Here is a 14,324-nt window from a genome sequence, read left to right on the forward strand (position 1 = left end):
TGGCATTGTTCTTCCAAGTGGGTTGATCTTTTGTGTCTTGACTTCTGTAGTGCATAGAGAGTTAGGTTAGTGTTTTTTTCTAGTTTGAATTCCGCCATATATTTATATACTTTTTATTGTGTCTGAGATGATTTCCACAAGTTTGTTGATTTTCAGGCCTCTTCCATTGGTATAATTTCAGATTTCCTTTGTCTTAACAACAGTCCTTTGGAAATGCCATTCTCTGATATAGTGAATTCAGTTACTAATTGAATATATTGTATTCTGTTGTATTCATATAATGTTTTCAGCCTACCTCTGCCTAAAACTGATATAAATGTTTAATTTTATTGAATATTTAAGTGCTTTAACCTATTTTTTTACTCAGTTGAATTAGAAAAAATATGTGTGATATTTTCTACTTTCGGTTTTTTAAGGGCCATATAATTTGAACAATCACAATAGAAAAATTGCTTCTTCATGCAGGTGTAAGAAACCACAAATAGATCTCTGTTAGTGGATCAGTTGCATCATTTGGCGTATATGCTTTAAAAGGAATGCTTTAGTGGCTGGATGATATTTCATCATTTACATAGGTATTATAGCAGTTAACTTTAAAATGTTGTCTTTTAGAAGTCTTTGTGAAACCACTGAAGTTTTTTAAAGTGGTTGTATCAATTTATATTTCCCATATGTGCATATGCATACCCTGTGACCCAGTAATTCCACTGCTAAGTATGTGCTTTACAGAAATACATCCAGATAATTGCCAAAAGGCACATTGAAGAATGTTCATAGCAGCACTATTCAAAATAACTGAAGAGTTTTTGTATAGCTATCCAAGTGCCAAAAACGAGTAGAAAGGAAAATTATGGATTGTTTGTTGAATGAAGCCATAGCAGTAACATTGAATGAACTATGGAATAGTGTGGATGAATCTCACAAGCATAATGTTGAGTGAAAGAAGCCAGATATAAGAGAATATATCACTGTTATTCCATTTATGTGAAGTTTAAAAAGAGGAAAATAATTGTAGTTAGTAGTCAGGATAATGGTTACTGTTGGGTTATTAGTGACTTGAAAATGGGGCACAATGAAGGCCAGAAGTATGTTGGTAATGACTTACTTCTTCAGCGGGTGCTGGTTGTACAGTATGTTCACCTCCTGATATTTTCATTTGTTAGATTTATACATGTTTTTCTATGTATACTGCAGTAAAACTATGTGAGAGATAAAATATCATGCAGCCTTTAAAGAGCCCCTTTTTAAAAAGATTATATAATGATACGGGCATATACTTGGCGGGTTTGTCTTTTAAAAAGATTACATGCAATATGTGAGACAGTAGTAAAATGGTTATTTCCGAAAGGATTGAATTTTTTTTTCTTCTTTATGCTTTTCTATTTTCTAGTTTTTCTATAATGAACATACCTTTCTCTTAAAAGTGGGGAAACTTAGAAGGGACAAAGGGAAAAGTCTTGTGTGTAAAATGGAAAATTGTCAATCTGGATTTTTTATTAAACTTTAATTTGTTCACTCCCAAATTACTTGAAGATGAAACATTTTCAGTCAATTCCTGTATCCTAATACAATGTTTTATGGAGTATGTAGTAAACATTATTGTGTTGAAGCTAATTTTGCCCTCACACTTGACTCTTCATACGGTTGCTATATCATGCTAGTTTTGTAGTGAATGATAGTCATATATGATAATATGTAGAACACAGTGGCATTTTTCAGTATTGGAAATATGCAGCACATCTGGTGTATCCCAGCTGAACTTAACCAAAGTTGTTATGCACGTTGAAAAAAAGTTTTGTTTTGTTTTGTTTTTAAAGACTTTATTTATTTGATAGAGAGAGACAGTGAGAGAGGGAACACAAGCAGGGGGAGTGGGAGAGGGAGAAGCAGGCTCCCTGGGGAGCCCAATGTGGGCTTGATCCCAGGACCCTAGGTCATGACCTGAGCCAAAGACAGACGCTTAACGACTGAGCCACCCCAAAAAAGTTTTGTACATCATTAGTCTGGGTTTCCTGATAAACCAGTGGTTTTTAATGGGAATGATTTTTTCCCCCCGTAGGCAATGTCAACCAACATATTTTTGGTTGTCACACTAATGAATGAGATTGGAGGTATGATTACAGGCCAGGGATGCTACTAAAGACCCATCAATGCAGAGGATAGCCCCTCCACAATGGCCCAAAATGTCTGTAGTGACCTCAGAGTTTTAGAAATCCCATTCAAAACACAAGAATCCTTTCTCAAACCTAGCCCCCCAAGTTTACCATCAGAAAGGAATGTTGCACAGAGATGCTAATATTAATAGAAAAGCGCTTATGTTGAAATAAATGGGCCACTGCAACCTTAACTCATTTAGCATTTTCCTGACATTTGACAAAAGAACACAGAAGTCTATTTCCTGATGATGTCAGTTTTTTATGTACTTAGTAGGGAGGTTTTAAAAGCTTTTTATTTTCTCTATGCTAATTTTTAAATTTTCTTTGCAGTACCTTTATTTGCCATGGTTTATAGATCTGTCAGCATTTTTTGTTTTTTCCTTTTCTACGGTTACATTCCAATTTATTTGATAAAATGAACTTAGCTTTTATGGAACAGTAATAGGGGCTTATTCTCAGGAAGCATGGAGATCAAGTCTTCTATAAATTGCCCATAATTGCATAATTCTCCCATTTATATGGAACCATTGTAAACACTTTTTTAAAAATGCCTTGTGTAGGCTCTGTGATATGCAACTTGTGTTTTGTGTACATTTAGCCTCAGGCAGATTGTTTTATAAGGCACATAAGGACATTTTGAGTGCAGGAAGTTAGAAGTTACAGAAATACCTAGTAGACTGGTTTGCAGAATATTGTCATAAAGTGAGAGCATGAGGCAGACAGTAGCTCCCACAATGAAGAGTCCACTACTTTTCAGCTTGATATTGGTCTCCAAGGATGTTTGAGGAAAGATTGCTGTCCATTGGGTAGGGTTGTAATCAGCCCCTTTGGTATTTTATGTTTACCAGAAGGCAGGTCCATATCCTGTGCCTCGGTACTGCCCGAAATTCTGTCCCCTTCCGAGAATTGAATTGAGACTGGAAATCTATCCTCTGTGCTATTTTTTTCCATTCTTGATCCTCTGTAGGTACTTTAACACATATGCTCAAAGTTTTTGCCTTTTTTTTTTTTTTTTAAAGATTTTATTTGAGAGAGAAACAGCATGACAGGGGAGAGGGTCAGAGGAAGAAGCAGGCTCCCTGATGAGCAGGGAGCCCAATGTGGGACTTGATCCCAGGACTCTGGGATCATGACCTGAGCCGAAGGCAGTCGCCTAACCAACTGAGCCACCCAGGCGCCCCAAGTTTTTGTCTTTGTGTACAAAAGATTTGAGTAAAATGATCATGTGTCAAGGCCCTGTTTATATAAGTAGAGGTTCAAATAATTAAGAAATGGGTGGTACTATATGCTACTTTTTTTTTCCTCCTTAAGACTATATTATGTATAGCATTTCAAGTCAACTTTCAGCATACTAAAATTTGTGATGACTGAGTAGCATTTTGTAGAACACATTAGTCTTCAGATATGTAGTCCAGGATTAGGAAAAAATCATTATGCTAAGGCAACATAACATTTCATTGGTAATACAGGAATACCACACTGTTGCCTAGATTGAAGCAAAGAGGGCAGTTTAGGGTAATAACACTTTTATTAAGTCTAAAGTTAGTATTTTGTTACTCTGGATCATTGAACCTTTTTATCCTAAACATATTGTTGCCTATGATTGCATTTTGGTATTTGAAATTTTCACCCTTAGAAGAAATTGTGAAATGTAGGTTTGGATATAATGACCTTTTTTTTTAAATACTGAGTTTTGTAAGCATATCAACAATCAAAACTATTTAGGCAAAAAAGTTGGTATGTTAGTGTAACATCTTGTAGTCGTTACAGGAGAAATTCTACAACATAATTTTAATAACAAGTTGGTAGATCTTGTGACTTTCCTTTAACATTGAAATATAAATTATTATTATCACCAAATTATCTTCCCCATTTTGTATCTATATTACTAATTTTCAGTTGGTAGATCTTGTGACTTTAACATTGAAATATAAATTATTATTATCACCAAATTATCTTCCCCATTTTGTATCTATATTACTAATTTTCAGTCTGTAATCTGTACTTTATATAATTTTTCCTTCTAAATTTATCAGCTTAAGTAAAAAGTTTTAGTGTTTTGGGATCACTTTGTGGATTTGGTCATTTCTTATAAACTTATTATATGTTTGAATTTTTTTTAAGGAGAAAAATGGAATTTTTCTTATAATCTGATTAACTTTTAAAGAAATGTTTTGGCTTTATAAAATGTAATCATTCCCTGATAACTCAGTGTTTATATTATAAATTGTGGCAAAAAGCATTCCTTTTACAATAGAGGGAAGATGAGTCTCATTTCTACATTTGTATTTTCGGTTATTCTATTACATGAACCACACCATTATCCACTCATTTCAACCAATATCCACTTAACACCTGGTTTCCTATTCTTTATTGTCAAGCAACATTACATTTTATAAAATGAAAACATGTTTATTGTGGCAAATTTGGAAAGGAAGTTTAAACAATCTAGACGTTCAACACCATTGACTGCAAGAGATAATTTAAAAGATTTTCAGAAAATAACTATTGCACACTATAACACTTGTCATAGTGTCTTCTTAATGTAAGATATATCTCTTTCTAGCTCTTTGTTTCTTTGTATTTTATTTTTTTATTTTTTACTTTTTTACTATTTATTTGAGAGAGAGAGAGCACAGGGAGGGTGGGGGAAGGCAGAGGGAGAGGAATAAGCAGATTCCCTGCTGAGCAGGGAGGCAGACGCAGGCTCAATCCCAGGACATCAGGATCATGACCTGAGCTGAAGGCAGACACTTAACCTACTGAGCCACCAGGCGTACCTGTTTCTTTGTATTTTAAAACCACTGTTAAAATCACAATTTTGAAATTTGCCTTTGTGATTTTAGATGTAATTTTTCTATATTTTTTCCTTTGTGATATCCTTTATTGATTTTATGCTTGTAAAGTGTTAGATCAAATTAATGTATATCTATACGTTCTATTTTTTTATGTCTTAATTCTTAGGAAAAACTCCACTAATGTTTCTGGAATTTTTTCAAGAGATTTGATTTTTTTATGAGGGGGTGCAGATGGAGAGGGCGAGAGGGAATCTTTTTTTTTTTTTACTCTATTTATATTGTATATTTATTTTTTTATTAACATATAATGTAATATTTGTTTCAGGGCTGTGATTCATCAGTCTTACACAGTTCACAGTGCTCACCATAGCACATACCTCCCTTCCCAATGTCCATCACCCAGCCACTCCATCCCCTCCACTCCAGCAACCCTTAGTTTGTTTCCTGAGATTAAGAGTCTCTTATGGTTTGTCTCCCTCTCTGGTTTTGTCTTGTTTCATTTCTCCCTCCCTTCCCCTATAATCCTGTCTTGTTGCTCAAATTCCATATATCAGTGAAATCATATGTCTTTGTCTGATTGACCTATTTTGCCTAGCATAAATACCCTTTGGTTCCATCTACCTCATTGCAAATGGCAAGATTTCATCTTTTTGATGGTTACATAATATTCCATTGTGTATATATACCACATCTTCTTTATCCATTCATCTGTTGATGGACATCTAGGCTCTTTCCATTGTTTGGCTATTGTGGACATTGCTGCTATAAACATTGGGGGGCACGTACCCCTTCAGATCATTACATTTGTATCTTTGGGGTAAATACCTGGTAGTGTAATTGCTGGGTCATAGGGTGGCTCTATTTTCAACTTTTTGAGGAACCTCCGTACTTTTTTCTAGATTGGCTGCAGCGGCTTGCATTCCCACCAACAGTGTAGGAGGGTTCCCCTTTCTCTGCATCTGGCGAGAGAGAATCTTAAGCAGGCTCCATGCCCAATGTGGAGCTCTACACAGGGCTCAGTCTCACAACCCTGATATTAGCTGAAATCAAGAGTTGGTTGCTTAATCAACTGAGCCACCCAGGTGCCCCTTGACAAGAGTAAATTTTATTTTATTTTATTTTATTTATTTTTATTTTTTATTTTTTATTTTTTTTGTAAATTTTAGATAAAGAATCTACAGTTGATTCCCCTTGATTCTCATGGTCCATTTTCCCAAGTTACAGCATTGTACAACTTCGTGAAAAATACTAAAAATTTTAATATAAAAAATATACTTAAAAATTTAAATTTTTTAAAAGATTTATTTATTTTGGTGGGGGGAGAGGAGCAGAAGGAGAGAATCTCAAGCAGACTTCCTGCTGAGCGTGGAGCCCTACCTGGGGCTAGATCTCAGACCTTGAGATCATGACCTGAGCTGAAATCAAGAGTCAGATGCTTAACCGACTGAGCCACCCAAGCGCCTCCAAATTTAAATGTTTTTAAATATTTAAAGAATATTTATTAGGCACTTACTGTTTCCATGACTTAACTGTTACTCCTTAATCTGTACCAGTGTGGTTTTGATCTTTTAGTATTCTACTAACATGCTGTTTCTTTTGTCATCTGGTGGTATTTTTTTCTCTCCTCATCCTTCATGACTCTATTAGCATTTTACACTGTTGTTCTTCCTCCTTTCTTGAAAATCTTGCCTTTAAGTTCCTTATTAGATCATTATTTAAGCTAATATAAATTTATTGTGCACCATATGCAGGGCTTTTTAGTAAGATCGTCTTTGCTCTCATCAAGCACATTCTAGTGGTAGATGCATTAAGGGATTATTCAATAGTTGATGAATGAAGAAAAGTTGGGAAGGAATCAAGAGGAATAAAGAGGTTCTGGGCAGTGGAAGAGTGTTATTTAATATACAGTTGTCAGGGTCATCCTCTGTGGACATTTGAGGAGACCTGAATAAAGTATGGGAAGGAGTTCTGCATATAGGTATTAAGATAAAGAGCATTCCAAGTAGAGGCAGTAGCAAAGTCCTGAGGCAGGAATGTATGTGTGTGGGGTAGGGATAATAAAGAGGAAAGTTGGAAGGAAATTAAGTTAGACTGATAAGAGAAATGGCGATACATTACACAGGGCTTTGTAGTCCAACTTAATGCAAAAAGATAATACATTTCTCCAACTTTGGATTTTATTCAGAAATAGGAAGTTTTCCTTTCTCTCTTAATTTCTCCTACTCAGTATTTACCATTGTTTCTCTCCCACTCAGAAGTGCAGCTCTATGTTCTGATTTTCCTGGTACTCTTCTCAAAAAGAGGAGACATTTTGGGGGACTTACTTGTATACCATACTTTGCTCTTTCTAAAAATTTTTTCATGAAGCATTATAGGTTCCTTAAAAGAAAAAATTCACTACCTCATTAGAGTTTGTCTTGTTTCTTTCAAGGCTCATGCAGCCAACCTCCTTGCCTGCTAAGACCTCTGGGATGTGTATGTCTCTGTCTTCCCTATACGTACCCCCCCCCCCCACCCCCGCCAAGATAGGCACACTCAGATCTACTTGAAGTTGTAGAGTGATTTCTTACTCTGTGTTTTGGTCCTTCATACTTGAAGTGTATGATGTGCTTCCATTATTAACGTGGCTTATAATGAAGTGATTTTCAGCTCGGATCCAGCTCATATTAAGTGAGAATCAGGGAGAAAGGGATGATCTGTATAGTTTGAAAAATGCTCTTTATATTATTGCTGCTCAGAATGTGACTCACAAACCAGCAGTTTGAGTATCATTTGTGAGCTTGTTGGAAAAATTTCTTACCTCAGACATGGCAATCAGAATTTGCATTTCAATAAAATTTCCCCAAGTGAATAAAGTGAACATTAAACTTTGAGAAGTTCTATTCTAGATAACTTACTTAATAAGCTGCTTTTCCCAATTTTCCTTGATTAAATCCTCAGAAGCACCCACAACTTAATTTTTTTTCCATGAAAGTTCTTTACCTTTAAATGTTCTTCATTTGTTTTTATACTTAAGTATTTATAATGTATTTTACTTTAAAAATCTTGGATTGGGATTTTAAAACTTGGGTTTCTTGACCCACTATATAAAATAAATTTAAACTTTATGGAAAATTTTTTCAGTGTTTAGGTAAGAAATATAAATAACGTAAAGTTCATTAAAATCCTTTTGCATTTAAGATTTTTAAATAGCTGAATTTCTGTAAAATGCTAGAATTAGTAATAGTAACTAAAATTATTTTATTCTATAAATATTTGTTTTTGCTGTTTCAGATCAGTAGTAATTTCACTTCGCCTTCTTCCAAAACTGTTTGGTACTTTTCAGCAGTTTGGGAGCAGTTATGATACACATTGGATTACAATGTAAGTAAATAAACAGAAGTATTCATTTTAAAGATTTTTCAATAATCATAGTTATCAAAGTTTGGAGTAACTTATTAGCTTTTATTTTATACCAGGCATATTTGAGTTTTTTGTGGATTCAAATGTTTTCTTAGATTTTTCAGAGTGCTCTTTGCCATTTAGCCCATGGAGATTTTATCAGCATCAGTAGAAAAATCTGGCTTTTGTATTCTTTGTAGTTTAAGAAAAATACTGTAGCAAGTGATGCTCTAATTTTAGGGTGAAGATTCACCTTAAGATTCACCCTAGATTCACCATAGTAAAGGATTCCTGAAAAAGATACACACTATAATAAACAATGTAGGGTGTCTTTAATTTTTCCCATTACTAAAAATTGGTTGTAGATATTACATCATGTTAGGGATAATCTTGATACCACCCTATTACTACTTTATATTTATAGAGAATTTAAGATTAATCTATAAGAATGTGTTATTTGCTTTATTCACAATAGACTTTTGGAGGGATTTCAGAGACATTTAGGAAAAATTAGACCTATTGAAGGATTCATTTCTGAGGTCAAATAAGATGGCTTTTTACCTAATTCCTTCTCACATCTAAGATTAGCTGTTAAGAGTACTTTGTTTACTTTCAAAGTGAGTATCATTTAGAAAAATTCTTAGAAGACTTCACAATAATTCTAAATAGGTAAAGTTAGTTGTCAGTTATAACCCTTGACTGCTTTGTTCCTTTAAAGGGGACTTTTTTAACCTGAACCTCTATTTTTTTTTTTTTTTTTAATCATCTTAGTCTCTTTTGTTATTATGAGTCTAGCAACAATTTTATTTGTAAGTATAGGGGAAAGTCGTTGAGATACTAAACAGAGGGATAGGGAAAAGTATTTAGCATCCTTTAAGTATAAGAAGATTGTGAGTCCAGTTTCGTTGACTTTTCAAATAGTTTTTAAATGGTTGAATGACAGAATTCTAAAGTATTAAAGGGATTTACTTGTAGCTAACTTGGACAAGTTGGCGACATACTGTAGGCATTTGAGGAGGTTTATATTAAGGAATAACAAAGAGTAACATCTTATAGAGGTGGCCTACTCTGTATGGTCAGTTACTTATCAAGTACCTGAACCTAAGTATATTGAGTTGAGACCCTTTTAGCTTGATCCTTAAAGTAAATAAGCTCAGTTAATGGCAATTCACAGGGTTTCCTACCTGAGACTGGTATCCAAAATCTCAAGTGGATCAATGAAAAGAACGCTGAGCTCCTGTGGTTACTTGGCAGCAATAATGACAAAAAACTTTGTGAATCTATTATGTGCAGCAGCACTCAACATTTGGTACATATTATCTCTCAAATTCTTATAGCTCATATTTTAAAATTAGAAATTGTTATTCCTTATCCTCTTAGTAAATCTTCAAGTAACCAGCAAACAGACTTTAAAAGGTCAGGTTACTTGCCCAAAGCCATGCTGCATGTATATTGGAACTGGTTTCAAACCTAAGTCTTACTGGATGTTTTCTGTGTTAATGGCATCTTCATTAAGGGATTGTCAAGGTGAGAATAACTTACTTTGAAAAGAGCGCTATAGCATGATGTAAATTACATCAGAAGTTTTGGAATTTTAATACTTCTCTGTATTTTAACAGATGTATTGGTAGTAAGTATTATGTGGAATAGATGTTGTTAGTTATGGATGTTATAATCCCTGAGATCTCTGATTGTATTTGTCACTTTTTTTATTCTAGTGTTTGTAGGTAATTTTGGAACTTGATACCTGATTTTTTTTTTTAACAAATATTCCACAATAAAAAAAAGAAAAAGTAATTGATTTAGTAAGTTTGTATTGTATGTGTATTATATGCCAGGCACTCTGCTAAATTTTACTAAATAATGACCAAGGCACACAGTCCATCCTTATACGGCCTGTATCATACTATTTTTAATATTAATTCATGTTAGTCATTTATAATTAGTGCTTGCCAGACATTTTATCCTCTTCACAGAGATTGTTTTGAGATTAAAAACAACAGTGATACTTTAAATTAAAAAAATTAGGACATACTGCTTTATATCTTTCACAATTCAAATAGAAATAGAAGTTGTAAATTTTTGGCAGTTAGAAGATTTTGCATTTGAAGAATTTTTAAATCTACATTTTTTTCTTGTCCTAAAGTAGGTTTATTCTCTTACCCTATGCCTTTAAAAGTATTTTTTCTTTCATTTGGACCAGGTGGGCAGAAAAAGAACTGAACATGATGAAACTTTTCTTTGATAATTTGGTATATTATATTCAAGCTGTAAGAGAAGGAAGACAGAAACATGCACTGTAAGTACCTTAACTATTAGGTTAGTTATATTTAAGTGTTGATTGTCTTTCCTCTGAAAGATAATGTCCCAGTATTTCTGCTTTTCTATCATATAGTAAATGCAATGAAAACTTCAGTTGTAAAAATTTTAAGAGAAAGAAATGCTTTTTTTTTTTTTTTTTTTTAAATGTTTTATTTATTCATGAAAGTCAGAGAGAGAGAGAGAGGCAGAGGCAGAGGGAGAAGCAGGCTCCCCGCCTAGCAGGGAGCCCGATGCGGGACTCGATTCCAGAACCCTGGGATCATGACCTGAGCTGAAGGCAGACGCTTAACCATCTGAGCCACCCAGGCGCCCAAGAAATGCTCTTTTAAGTTGGAGAATTTTGTAAAGTTATTTTTATAATTTTTAACCTTAGGGAAATGTAAGTTACATAACTCTTGGGGGTTAACTTTCACTATTGAGTTCTGTTCAGAGTCACTGTTTTCAGGAATCAAAAGTTTTTTTCAGAAATCATCAATATCCTGTTTTACTCTTAAGGCATTGATCCTGAAATTTTGAAATATTTCATCATTTAGTGACTTTGGATAAGAATTGATAGAAATGATCAGTGGTATAGCTGTGTTCAAAGCTTCTTATAGGGAAAATTGCTGTCTAGAAGAAAACATGTGAAATTCAGAAGGTTTCTGTTTATTAGTCAGCTGGTGAGACTGATGGCCAAGTCAAGAAAACCAGCTTACTGTGTATCAGCTAGCCTTAGTATTTATTGAGAAAATAATCCTATAGACAACTTCTATATAGATGAAAACTGAGCACGCTGTGCAAGTGTTCAGAAAAGTGATAGACCTTTAAGGCATACTTACCTCCAAAAATGAATTATTTTTCTCCATAAATCAGTTCTATCTCCAGATTTTACTAAGTCCTTCAGAATCCCATCATCCTCTCAGTCACCTAAAACTTGGAGACTTTGGGGCCTTTTTTTTGGTTTGTCATTTCCAAACATGAATGATGATGATAAAAATACCAGTGTTTATTGATGCTTACTGTATGCCAGATACCATTTAACTTAAGTGTTAACTTGAAGATACACAACAACTCATTTGAGTTAGGCAGTTTCATTTTAAAAATGAGAACGTTTAAACTATGAGATGATAAATAACTTGCCTAAGGTCACACATTTTATAAATAGTGTAACAGTCTGTTTTCTCTAATATTCTTGAGTTCTACATTATACTGTCATCAGTCTCTAGTTATCTTAATGCTAAAATATATCCTGTGTCTTTTCACAAGTTGACATTCCCACAGACACTGTTCCAGTCCTGTTACCCAACCTCTGGATCAGTCTTCTTGCCTCATTCTCTGCCATGCTCATTAATTTCTTATCCTTATTATATTAGGAGTTGTAATATAGTATTGGAGGAAAGCACCTGGGCTTGTGAATCATACAGGCCTGGGTTTAGTTTATGAATGTATTATTTTGACCTTATTTTGATTAGTTACCTCCCTAATAAACTCTAATTATTTACATCATGAGTTTTTGTAAGAATTAAATGAAATAATTTAGTAAGTAGCTCCTGGCACATAGATTATCTATAAACTATAGTTACCAGGCTAATAAACTATGGTACAAAACAGACAACAACATTACCCTTTACCTCCATTTAGATTCTTCACTGTGTAAAAAGTAAATTCCAGTTTCTTCAGCCTAGTATTTCGGGCCCTCTAAAATCAAAACTCAAGCAGCCTTTCCTGTTTTATTACTCAATGATTTTTTTTTTTTTAGGACCTTCTATCTTACAAGCCTATCAAATTATTTCTGAGTTATTTCCTTAAATTTATTCTGTAGCTTTGTTTGCATATAAGATGCATTTCTTTAAATGCTATTAAAATTCTAAGTGTTCTTCATAGTCTGTATCTTTCTTTTAATTATTCTTAAAGCAGAGGTTTGAAGATAATCATGGTTTCCTGAATCTGAGCCTCTCCATATATCTGTAAAAACCACAAGATTGACAAGAAGCAGAAATAAAACCACACGACATACATCTTGAGCATTTTTTTTTTTAAAGATTTTTTATTTATTCATTTGAGACACAGAGATACAGAGAGAGAGAGAGAGAGCATGGGCAGGGAGAGAGGCAGAGGGAGAGGGAGAAGCAGACTCCCCGCTGAGCAGGGAGCCCAATGCGGGGCTCAATCCCAGGACGCTGGGATCATGACCTGAGCTGAAGGCAGATGCTTAACCATCTGAGCCACCCAGGCGCCCCCATCTTGAGCATTTTTAGGAGATGGAATTCAAATTACCTTTCAGTAGAGAAATAAACACTAAGTTACAAAAAAGCTCTCACCACAGCTACAAGCCTGTGGGCTTGATGAGTGGGGATGGGAGGCGTAAGAAAGGGGTATGGAAGACAAGACTTAGATGAATCATCCTCAAAAAAAAAAAAAAAAAAAAAATCATCCGAGAAAGTCCAACATTAAGTGCCAAAAAATAAACACAGGTCTGAGTCTTGATTGTTCACAGCATTGGCTATAGGGAATTTGCTGACATTGTTAGTGGAATTAGAGGTGGAGTCTCATACAACGGTTGTTTCTGTGGTGAAAAAGATAAATAGTGGAGTGGTGCTCTTTGGAGATGAGTTTTAAACTTTGTTAGGGTGCATAGTATCCTTTCAGTCCTCCAGTCTTGTTGCCTGGCATCTTAAAAAGAATAAAACCTTAGAACAGAGAGATGTTGTCTGGCCTCTTGATATAACTGCCTTGTTCCTTCAGGCTATAAAACATAGTTGTGCATTTGCTACCCTTTGTTAAAGCATGCTGACCTCTTGAGTTTGTGGCCCATTATTTTCCATTTGTTCTGTGGGGATTTTAGTAGACAAGTTCTCAGATTTTCACCTAACACAAAGATTCTTGTGGTATGAGAGAGAACACTTCATTTCCCAGATAGACATGTTACATATTTCTTGAATCCAGTGGCCTCTAGAGAAAATCCTGCTGTGTCAACATAGAGGCTACAAACAGAATTAAAAAAAAAAAAAATTTTTTTTTTTGCCACTAAAATTTCATGCCTGTAGGGAGATTATTTTTGTCTTATATTTCCTGTAATGTTGGAAGCCATGGACAAGTCCATGAGAATTTGCCAGTATTGATGTTATCTTTGTTTTGCATCTCAAGAAATTTCCTGACTAGTGATTTCAGCAGCCAGTGAGACCCTGACGAGGAGTCCTTTGAAGTGTGGAGGCAGTGGCTCTACTATGGAAGCTGAAGAAGAGAGGACAAAGGGACTGGGCCCATGCCTTCTGGGGTTATGGGTCTGTTAGTCTGAGTTGCAAGTACGGGGGAAGGAAGTATGCAGGACATAAAAGCACTTTGTACAGGACAAGATTTCATTCTCCCTTTATGTCTGTGACCAAGTCCCCAAGGCTCAGAGTATAGTAACTTACTTAAAATCACAGAACTGATGGATGATAGAACTTGAATTTGAACCTGTACTCCAAGGCTTCTGCTACAGTATCTGTCCTTTTTAGTAAAAGGATGAGAAGCTGTTAAGAGCTGTTCTTGAACTTTATCTGGATGGCATTTTAGTCTGTGAGTTGCTTACTGTACTCCCTCCTCTGTGCCCCCAGCTGTCTTGCCACACGTACTTTGTTCTTCACAAAGGGCACCGCAACAATAATGAAGTGAAAGTTCATCTTTTCTTTGCCAATATTTATAT

The 14,324-nt window shown here is 34.8% G+C and overlaps 1 protein-coding gene across 9 annotated transcripts in view; it reads left to right on the forward strand.

Annotated features, from left to right (window-relative positions):
• The window catches only part of USP34 (ubiquitin specific peptidase 34), a 256,698-nt gene that overhangs the window by 131,630 nt on the left and 110,744 nt on the right, over positions 1–14,324 (forward strand). For all 9 annotated transcript variants that reach the window (XR_013441778.1, XR_013441777.1, XM_036083556.2 and 6 more), the window contains 2 exons: positions 8,228–8,317; positions 10,539–10,634. Coding sequence is in view for 7 of the 9 variants with exons in the window: in XM_036083556.2 (XP_035939449.2) it covers positions 8,228–8,317; positions 10,539–10,634 (186 nt within the window). In the remaining 2 variants the exon portion in view is untranslated. The remainder of the gene's footprint in view (positions 1–8,227; positions 8,318–10,538; positions 10,635–14,324) is intronic.

The sequence above is a fragment of the Halichoerus grypus genome, chromosome 10, assembly GCF_964656455.1.
Source record: "Halichoerus grypus chromosome 10, mHalGry1.hap1.1, whole genome shotgun sequence".
NCBI classification, from domain to species: domain Eukaryota; kingdom Metazoa; phylum Chordata; class Mammalia; order Carnivora; family Phocidae; genus Halichoerus; species Halichoerus grypus.